The 11205-nt window shown below is 41.3% G+C and overlaps 1 protein-coding gene across 1 annotated transcript; it reads right to left on the bottom strand.

The window, feature by feature from the left end:
• Positions 1 to 3202: 3202 nt before the first annotated feature.
• LOC308247085 (ADP-ribosylation factor-like protein 6-interacting protein 1) lies at positions 3203 to 3819 on the bottom strand (the record flags this gene model as incomplete). The annotated part of the gene is made up of 1 exon (XM_080665603.1): positions 3203 to 3819. The coding sequence occupies exon 1, from the start codon at positions 3764 to 3766 to the stop codon at positions 3203 to 3205; it is 564 nt and encodes a 187-aa protein (XP_080521729.1). The 5' UTR covers positions 3767 to 3819.
• Between the last annotated feature and the right edge of the window lie 7386 nt (positions 3820 to 11205).

The following is an 11205-nucleotide window of genomic DNA, read 5'->3' as shown; positions in this document are numbered from 1 at the left end:
ATGCACACTGACCACCATATGTGTGTGTGTGTGTGTGTGTATAGTAAGTTAGGCTATATCACCTCTAAATATCCCTTCAAACTCATTGATTTCTTAATGTGTGTGTGTGTGTGTGTGTGTGTGTATAATATTTTTATTGATTTCAGAGAGGAAGGGAGAGGGAGAGATAGAAACATCAATGATGAGAGAGAATCATTGATTGGCTGCCTCCCGCCCACCTCTTACTGGGGATTGAGCCCACAACCTGGGCATGTACTCTTGACCAAAACTGAACCGGGGACCCTTCAGTGCACATGCCAGTGATCTATCCACTGAACCAAACCAGCTAGGGCCTAACTTACTATCTTAGTCAAGGTAGGTGAACCACTGTTTTCAGTGTTCCTCAAACCGCAGTGGTGTAATACAATAAAGGGCTGTTTCTTGCCAGGTCACAGTTTCATGCAGTTTGGCGAGAGAGTGATCTCTGCTCTATGCAGTCATTTACTGGTTTAGGTCACTCCATTTAGTGGTTTAGCCACCCCTGGACCAATCCCAGATATCTAGAAAAGAGAATCTGAATGTCTAATTTGGGCTAGATACTGTCTTTATTCAATCAATGGGGGCCATGGAGGGGGCAGTTAAGTACTTCAGAGGGGTACAATGGTCATTTTTGTGGATTGGAACCATTTACACAGAAGGGGAAGTGAACTTGGCAGATACCATCAAATTAAGTGTTATTGGGAATCCATTTTTACTTCATATGATAGATCTTTATATATTTGAAGAAAATCATTCTCTTCTTTCCCACCAGCTCCATTTATTTCTTATCAGAGTAAACATTGTCTTTCTAGAGTTTGTACAATCTAGGATATTTACACTAGCTCATCAACTTCCCTCCTAAAATTTTAATTATGACTTCCTTCAAACTTTACTCCCTAATTAACTCCACTTCTTACTAATTGTTCTTTAATTCTCAATTCCTACATGGTTTGATTCACCCAATTAAGCAACCCTTAACCTTGCTTCTATAGTTCCATAATATTGATCATTAGCTTTTAAAATTCCATGTCTTGCCTTACACCCTTCACAAAAACTAACTCAAACTGTATCATAGATCTGAATGTAAAATGCAAAACTATAAAACTCTTAGAAGGTAACATAGGAGAAAACCTAGATGACCTTAGGTATATGATGCTTTTTTATAAATATATTTTTATTGATTTCAGAGAGGAAGGGAGAGGGAAAGAGAGATAGAAACATCAGTGATGAGAGAGAATCATTGATTGACGGCCTCCTGCATGCCCCACACTGGGGATCGAGCCGGCAACCCAGGCAGGTGCCTTGACAGGGTACTGAACCATGACCTCCTGGTTCATAGGTTGACACTCAACCACTGAGCCACGCTGGCCGGGCTAGTGATGCATTTTTATTTTTTATTTTATTTTTTTAAGGGATACCGGCTTTTATTTTTCCCCTTTTCACAAAACAAAGTAGAAGAAGTAATACAGAATTAAAATCACAAAAGTAGTTGGTAGAACATGTATACACACAAAAAAATCCAGATAAGAAGACAGGCTTATTTACAATGAGGAAACACATGTAAATTAAGGTAGCTTGTAGTTTTCATATGAAACAAAAAACTCAAACATATGCTACATGGGTGCCACTGTTGACAGCAATATTGAAGGGGAGAAAACAACACTTATTTAGGGACAGATATACCACAAGATCCAGGTTTTACACCATCAATGCAATAAATTTACAGAACTATATTACAGCTAGTTAATCAGAGTTAAAGATTTGTTTCCAAATATGTCACATTTTCGGCCCTTAAAAGGTTCATTCCACAGATTTCAACTACTCTAAACATCTAGCTACTGAGAGGGAAAATGATTCTAAAACGCTTTCCAAGAGTTAGAACATCGTTATAGACCTAAGGCCATTTATCATCTACACAAGATTGCTCTCACCAACAGACCTTATAATCTTTAGAGAAATATCTAGGAAAAAAAGTCAGATGCCAGAATAGTCACCACCTTCCAGCCGTGGGCAAACTACGGCCCACGGGCCGGATCCGGCCCGTTTGGCTGTTCTATCCGGCCCGCGGAGCCGAAAGAGCGGAGGGTTCTCTTGCTCTCCCCTCCGCTCCTTTACTTTGAATTTATATTAGTTCACACAAACACTCCATCCATGCTTTTGTTCCGGCCCTCCGGTCCAGTTTAAGAACCCATTGTGGCCCTCGAGTCAAAAAGTTTGCCCACCCCTGTTCTAGACCAAATCTATGGGGACCAAGCAGCCAACATCACCATAAAATGAGAATTGAAAAATGAGTGGGAGAAAATTATTTTCTACTGAATCTTGATGAAACACAGAAAGAAGACTTTTGTCCTTTATTAGCTGGTCTTAGGAGTAAAAGTCTTCATCTCTTATGTACTTTAGTTTTAGACAGCTGAAAATCTGAAACTAAAAGTATGCTAAAAATCCTAAATTCAAGCTTTTGGAAGCCTGCTATTAAAAAGCCTTTAGGACCTACTAACTTGAAAGCTAAGTGCAACAGGACAAGAGCTCTAAAACTGTCAGGTTCCCCATTTCAGAGGATCAGTTGCTCAGTTTTGCACAAGGGAGAAACCAACACAAACTAGAGCATGTATTTGTTTCATTTTATTTCATGAGGATGCTTCTTCATGGTATAGAAACAGAACTGGTCTCTTCATTGAAGTGGTAAACTTGGTCTCTACATTCTTGAAGCTGGACATTTTATTAAGCAGACTGGGAAGGAGACGGTACAGGCCACTATACCTTGTATCTAGCTAAAGCAAAGATCAACTTGAACAATTATCCAAAGTCATTGTTAACTGTACTAAGGATTGAAGTTCATCACTGTATTATTTTAAAGGAAGCTGCCTATAAGTAAGAAATCAATTAACCCTGCGTGAGATAAATAAATCAAAAGTTGTATTCATGAGTTGTCCATTTAAGGCCAGCTGATGAGAATGCACCCAGATACACTTGACATGAAGACAGTGTGTATAAAGCCTTGTGTGGCAAGTCTGAATTTCTAGTAACTAAAGGCAGAAGGCGTGAGCGCAAAGAGCTACTTCTGTAACACTTTAGTATCCAGGTCATAGAAACTGTTCCCACGCGCAATGTATACTCCATTAATCACACTGAATAAAAAAGATGCGTTACTCATTTTTCTTTTCTTTTTGCTTAAGAAGCTTGTTCATCTCCCTTTTGGCCATTCCAATGTACTTCGAAATTGGTTTAGTCCAGGAAGCAACAGTAAGAAAGTCACAATCAGGTAGGTGAGAAGAAGGTTGTGGACCTGCTGTCCCACCCAAGCAACCACAGCAAGAGAAATGATCATGGTCATGAAGCACATTTTCGGTTTTTCTTCCTTTAGTGTAAAGAGGCGTTTCCACCAGCCCACAGTTCTGCGTCGAGTTTTTACTAGATTGCTGCAAATTTCATAAAATCTTTGCTGCTGCTCAGTGGTCCATTTATTGGAGCAAAAAATTCTAGGCGCCAGGATGGGAACAAGGTAGTCAGCCAAGCACAAAAACATAACAAAACAGGAAACACCGGATAGAACAGGTGGATCTAGATAATAGATATTCAGAAACACCAAGGAAGCCACACCCATGATGGCAGGTGGAAACCAGGCTCTTTCCCATCGGAGGACTTTATCAGCCATCAGCATCACCGCTCCCCATCCTTGCAGCTGCTCTTCCAGACTTGCAGTCTCTGCAGCCAGCAAGTTGGTGCTGCGATTATCTCCCTTGGCCATCGTCTCCAAGGTGCCGCTTCAGCGAGCCTAAGGCAACCTCCGAACCAGCCTCCGTCCAAGATCCGCCCGGGGGCCCGGGCACCTAGTGATGCATTTTTAGATATAACACCAAAGACACAATCCATGAAAGAAATAAATGACAAAGTGGACTTCATTAAAATGAAAAAAAAAAAAATTCTGCTTTGTGGAAAACATCAAGGGATGTAGAAGACAAACTACTGAGAGAAAATACCAGCAAAAGACACATCTGATAAAACACTATTATACACGTGTGGAGAGAAACCAAGATGGCGGCATAGGTAAGCACCTAAACTGCTGCCACGCACAACAATTTCAAAACTACAACTAAAAGACAGAACGGACACCATCCAGAACCACAGGAAAGCTGGCTGAGTGGAAATTCTACAACTAGAAGGAAAGAGAAAAGCTCACAGAGAATTGGAGGTACGGCAAAGGGTCTTTGTGCACGCAGAGAGGAAGGGTGGCTGAGAGCCTGGCTGACTTTCTCTGGCAGAAGGGGGAAGGAAGCCCCCGACCGCACTGAACCCCAGTTCTGACTGCACTGAACCCCAGTCCTGGGCGAAACCCCGTGGACCCAGGCTCATACAGGGGGAGTCTGGACTGTCAGGTAGAGAGAAAGGCACCCGGAGACTTGGAGACCCGGGGGAGACCCGGGGAGCCCCGGCAGGCAGGGTTCTGGAGGCGCGCGCGCCAGTGTGCACAAAGGCTGCGGAGGTTGCCACAGGCTTTCCCTAGCAGAAGGGAGTCTGAAGCTCCTGACTGCACTGAACCCCAATTCTGACTGCACTGAACCCCAGTTCCAGGCGAGCCCCTGGGGACCTGCGCTCTTACGGGGGGGAATCTGGACTCTCGGGCAGAGACTCGGGAGCCGGGGAAGGCAGAGGTCTGCAGGCGCGCGCATGCCAGTGCACACAAAGGCTGCGGAGGTTGCCACAGGCTTTCCCTAGTGGAAGGGAGTCAGAAGCTCCTGACTGCACTGAGCCTCAGTTCTGACTGCACTGAACCCCATTTCCAAGCGAGCCCCTGGGGACCCACGCTCTTGTGGGGGGAATCTGGACTCTTGGGCGGAGACTCGGGAGCCGGGGAAGGCAGAGGTCTGCAGGCACACACGCGTGCAAGGGCAAGGCTGACTGAAAGCCAAGACTGTCTGCTCCGCCCTGAGACTCCACCCCATCCAAACTGAGCACAGAGGCTATTGCAATTTGGCAAGTCTAATCCTATAAGGCTGTCTCCAGCACTGAACTTCTCCCAGCATAGACACAGCTGATCCTTACAGCCAACTGGCCTGGAGGTCAATTCCTCCCAGTGATCAAGACTTAACTACAACAAGGCTGTACACACAGTCCACAAAGGGGTGCACCAAGAGTGTCCACCTCAGGTTAACTGGGGAGGCTGACCCACTGGGCCATATAGGAAACCTAGCACACAAATCTACCCTACCAACTCAGGGAAGCAGTGAAAATGCGGCGTCAAAGAAACATCACAAACGAAAGAAATGGAGGAAAACAAATGACTGGATATAGAATTCAAAACCACGGTTATAAGGCTTTTCAAGAATATCCTAGAAAAGGCCGATGAATATATCGAGACCCTCGAAGATATGAAAAAGGACCAACTAGAAATTAAACATACACTGACTGAAATAAAAAATATTATACAGAGACCCAACAACAGACTAGAGGAACACAAGAATCAAGTCAAAGAATTGAAATACAAAGAAGCAAAAAACACTCAACCGAAAAAGCAAAAGGAAAAAAAATCCAAAAAGTTGAAGATAGTGTAAGAAGACTCTGGGACAACTTCAAGCGTACCAACATCAGAATTATGGGGGTGCCAGAAGAAGAGAGAGAGCAAGATACTGAAAACCTATTTGAAGAAATAATGACCGAAAACTTCCCCCACCTGGTGAAAGAAATAGACTTACAAGTCCAGGAAGTGCACAGAACCCCAAACAAAAGGAATCCAAAGAGGACCACACCAAGACACATCATAATTAAAATGCCAAGAGCAAAAGACAAAGAGAGAATATTAAAAGCAGCAAGAGAAAAACAGTTAATTACCTACAAGGGAGCACCCATATGATTGTCAGCTGATTTCTCAACAGAAACTATGCAGGCCAGACGGGAGTGGCAAGAAATATTCAAAGTGATGAAGAGCAAGAACCTACAACCAAGATTACTCTACCCAGCAAAGCTATCATTCAGAATTGAAGGGCAGATAAAGAGCTTCACAGATAAGAAAAAGCTAAAGGAGTTCATCACCACCAAACCAGTATTATATGAAATGCTGAAAGGTATTCTTAAAGAAGAGGAAGAAGAAAAAAGTAAAGATAAAAATTATGAACAACAAATACATATGTATCAACAAGTGAACCTAAAAATCAAGTGAATTAAAAACCTGAGGAACAGAATAATCTGGTGAATATAATAGAATCAGGGGCATAGAAAGGGAGTGGACTGATAATTCTCATGGGGAAAGGGGTATGGGGGCGTTCAGGAAGAGACTGGACAAAAATCATACACCCATGGATGAGGACCGTGGTGGGGAGGTAAGGGCAGAAGGTGGGGTGGGACCGGGTTGAGGGAAGCTATGGGGGGGAAAAGGAGAAACAAGTGTAATAATCTGAATAAAGATTTATTTTAAAAAAAAACAAAAACAAAAAAACAACACTATTATACAAAGTATACAAAGAACTCAAAACTCAATAGTAAGAAAAACAGCTCAATTAAAAATTGGTCCAATTGCCCAGCTGGTGTGGCTCAGTGGTTGAGTATCGACCCATGAACCAAGAGGTCACTGGTTCGATTCAATAAAAACATACTGAAAAGAAAATTGGTCCAATGACCTGAACAGACACCTCATCAGTGCAGGTTTACACATGGCAAATAAGCATATGAAAAGATGTTCTACATCATATGCACCAGGGAAATGCAAATTAAAACAACAAGATACTACTGCCCAACTATTAGAATGGCCAAAATACAAAATACTGACACCACCAAATGCTGGTCAGGATGTGGAGCAACAGAAACTCTCATACATTGCTGGTAGGAATGCAAAATGGTACAACCACTTTAGAAGATAGCTAGGTGATATTTCACAAAACTAAATATATCCTTACCATATAATCCAGCAGTCTCTCTCCTTGGTATTTACTCCCCCCAAATTGAAAACTTTTGTCCACACAAAAAACTGAACCTGGACGCACATGGATGTATATAAAAGCTTTATCCATAACTGCCAAAACTTGGAAGCAAATTAGATGTCCTTCAGTAAGTGAATGGGTAAGTAAACTGTGGTACATCCACAATGGAAATATTATTCAACACTAAAAAGAAATTAGCTGTCAAACCATGAAAATACATGGATGAGCCTTAAATGTATACATTACTAAGTGAAAGAAGCCAATCTGAAAATGCTACATTCTGTATGACTCCAACTATAGGAAATTCTGGAAAAGGCACAACAATGCGGAAAATAAAAGTCAATAGTTGCCAGGGGTGAGAGTGGGCAGAGATGAATAGGCAGAGCATAAAGAATTTTTAGGACAGTAAAAATACTCTGTACAATATTTTAATAACAGATGCATGCCATCATACTTAATCAAAATCCATAGAATGTACAACACTAAGAGTGAATTGTATAGTAAACTGCACACTTTGGATAACTATCAATATAGGCTCATCCTTGGTAAAAAATGTACCCTTCTGGTGAGTGATGTTGAAAATGGGGGAGGCTATGCATGTGTGGTAGCAGGGAATATATGGGAAATCTCTATATATACCCTCAATTCCTCTGAAACCTAATTCCTCTGAAAAATAAAGTCTTAAAAAAATTCCATGTCTTGATCCATTGAGGATGAAGACCATGTCTTCTACCTTTGGATTCATTACAACATAGTGGTGACTAATTCCTTCCTGAATCCTATTCCTTGGGAATATTTTTATATTTATAGAAGGCAATAAAAACTCAGTTATCACTTAAATCTGTATTGTGCATTGTCTTTTAATTGGTAAGGGATGGTGTCGTTTATTCATAAGAAACGGAAACTCCAAATTACTATTTATTGAGGTTCGCCATGTACTGGGAATTCTGCTATGCACTTTTATGTGCATTATCATTTAAGCTTCAAAACAAGCCAAAGAACACACACACAAATCTTCACAAGCCCATGAACCTATTATTATTTCCAAGATCACACGGCTAAGAACTAGCTTATCTGATTCTGGAACCCAAGTCTGTCTAAGTTTCCAAGCTCTTGCCTCAACCAAAACTCTATATACTGACACACATTAGTAAATTGGCTAAACTGGCATTCCCATTGCAGCTCTCTACTGTCTCAGTCCTCGCCCCTTTCATTATGGATGCCTCCTCGCATTTTCTTGCCTGGCCGACTCTGGGTTGCATTGATCAGAAAAGAGGTCTATTTTATGGAAGGAAAGAAATGTGTTTAGTTTAGGAGTTATTAGAAATAAGATATGTTAGGCCAGTAAATTCATGGGGACATTGGAAATAAGAGACAAAGAGGTTGAGGTTTCCCAGTGTTTACATTCCTGTGACTCAAGAGTGCTGAGAACCAAGAGCAAAGCTGAAGTTTAGCCAGGAGGATCAGTTGTCTGGATTTCAGGATCCCCTCCTCAATTTCCTAAGAAAAATAACATACAAATGAAGTAAACAGTAGTAAGAGTGAAGTAACCTGTGTAATTAGGGCTGAAGTCACCAATAGTATAGTTGGCTCCATTTGGAGAATGATCTTAGTGGTGGTTTGGGAGGGGTTTGCATCACAGCAAGGAGGAGACCATGAGTACAAACTTGTGTATAGCCCTAGCCGATTTGACTCGGTGGATAGAGCGTTGGCCTGTGGACTGAAGGGTCTCGGGTTCAATTCCTGTCAAGGGCACATTCCTGGGTGGTGGGCTCTATCCCCAGTAGGGGCATGCAGGAGGCAGCCAATCAATGATTCTATTTCATCATTGATGTTTCTATCTTTCTCTCACTCTCCTTTCCTCTCTGAAATCAATAAAAATATATTTTTAAAAAACTTGGTGTATAAATCAGAAAGTTTATACTACCTCTGTGAGCCTAAGTGCTTCTTCATCATCAGTACTCTGCAGGGCTGTATTATGCATTATCTTCATTTTGCAAGTGGGATTCAGACAAATTATTGCATTTCATCCATTCTAAGATCAAATTAAAAAAACATTTTGAATCTTTGAAATTTAAATGTGGTTTAATATGCTACTGGACTGATTTGGTTAGTCTGAGAATAAATTGAAAAACTGTTAGTTCATAGGGTCATACCTGTTCCATCTGATACTGGAGTTGTGCAAATGGATGCTCCATCCGTCAGCACTGGGAGACCATGGAGCTTGTCCTCCTGCTGGTTTTTAGAATTGAAAATGGATTAATAGGTATTAATTATATAGTTATTAATAGTATAATTATGGTAATTTTAAAACAGTGATATCATAATTATTAACCCAGATATCTCCCTATATACACCTATCACTAGTTTCTATCAAGGATGGCTGAGCCCACACAATGGCTTAGAATAGGATGGAAGAGAGTCAACATCCAGGGCTGTCTCTGGAACCCTTGTTCCATTGTAAACACTCTCTTCTATCCCCCAGCCTTTCTCCATAATGCTTCCTCCAGTTCTTGGTTTTGATGAAATCTAAATACCGAAGTAGACTAACAAAAATTGGTTATGATGGTAAATGGGTGGGTGCTGACTTGTTCAGTTTTTTCCATGGCAACTTCTGAACAAGTGTCTCTCAAACTTTAGCAAGCATCTGCATCAATGGGAGGGCTTATTAAAGCACTGATTTCTGAGCCCTCCACTCAGTTTCTGATTCAGTAGATCTAGAGTGGAGCCTGGAATTTACATTTCTAACAAGTCCCTAGGTGATGGTAATATCGCTAGTCTGGGAACCATAGTAAGCAGTAGTGTCTCATGAAAATTATAAGCATAATATACAGTAGAAACCCTTGAACTTGTAAAGGTGGGGAAGACTTCATCTAGTTAAGATGATCAGAAAACGTGTCAAGTTTATTATGGGTGACACAGATATGAATAAAACACTACTAGTTCTAATGCTCTTAAGTATAGGAATGCTGGAATTTATATTCATTTCACTGACAGTACCTCACACCTTTAAAAAAGAATTAATAAATTGTGTCTCTTCTAATGTGTTTCTTTATTCATTATGCAGTGCAAAAAGCTGTAAGAGTGCTCACATAAGTACATTTAAAAGTGTATTTTGAAGAGATCACTTTATATATATGTGTAGACTCACACACACATATATTTGTTCTAAAAGCATAGAAAAATCTGGGGAGGATGAATACTGTCTTGCTTTATCCATTGGCATGTTGTTTTCATTTGTGATGAGGTGAATGCCCTTTTTTGTGATCTAAACTTTTGCAGTAAATTAAAATATTATTTTGGGGAAGAAGGATATTAACTTGTTTTTGGCAAGAAGAGGTGGAAATAATAATACTTTTTATGTTTCCTGAGGACCTACCATATGTTAGGCACATAGTACCTCATTAATCCATCATCAGTACTCTACAGGGCTGTATTATGCATTATCTTCATTTTGAAAGTGGGATTCAGACAAATTATTGCATTTCATCAGTTCTAAGATCAAATTAAAAAAACATTTTGAGCCGAAACCGGTTTTGCTCAGTGGATAGAGTGTCTGCCTGCAGACTGAAGGGTCCCGGGTTCGATTCCGGTCAAGGGCATGTACCTTGGTTGCGGGCACATCCCCAGTGGGAGGTGTGCAGGAGGCAGCTGATCGATGTTTCTCTCTCATCGATGTTTCTAGCTCTCTATCCCTCTCCTTTCCTCTCTGTAAAATATCAATAAAATATATTTAAAAAAAAACAAAACCATTTTGAATCTTTGAAATTTAAATGAATCTTATAATTTTCTGGTGTCTAAGATTTGATGAAAAAACATAAATTGTGCTATTATTCGTGCAAAATGAAAGGCAATTAATTAGACGGTGGCTGGCGCCCTGGAGCCAATCTCCCATAGTCCCTCCCTGGCTGGCTGCACTTGGGGCAGCACTGGCATCTGCAGAGTGACGGGATCCCTCCATCAGGTGAGGTCCCTCGGTCTGGCCTGTGGGGATCAGGCTGAAACCGGCAGTCCGACATCTCCCGAGGGATCCCAGATTGTGAGGGCAGTTCTCGGGTGATGCACCCAGGAATCGGGCTCCCTCCTCTATGGTTCTGGGGTGCGTCACCCAAGAACCGCTGCTACCAAGTCACTGCAGCTTGGCAGCTCCTGTGTTGAGCATCTGCCCCCTGGTGGTCATTGCGTGTCATAGCTACCAGTCAGATGGTCGGTCAGTCACTTAGCCTTTTATATATATAGATTACATATAATATTCTCATTCATGGTTGATTAG

This window comes from Plecotus auritus (assembly GCF_963455305.1).
Source record: "Plecotus auritus genome assembly, chromosome: 4".
NCBI classification, from domain to species: Eukaryota; Metazoa; Chordata; class Mammalia; order Chiroptera; family Vespertilionidae; genus Plecotus; species Plecotus auritus.
Note: the sequence above shows the minus strand (reverse complement) of the source record. Positions and strands in the feature narration are given on the sequence as shown.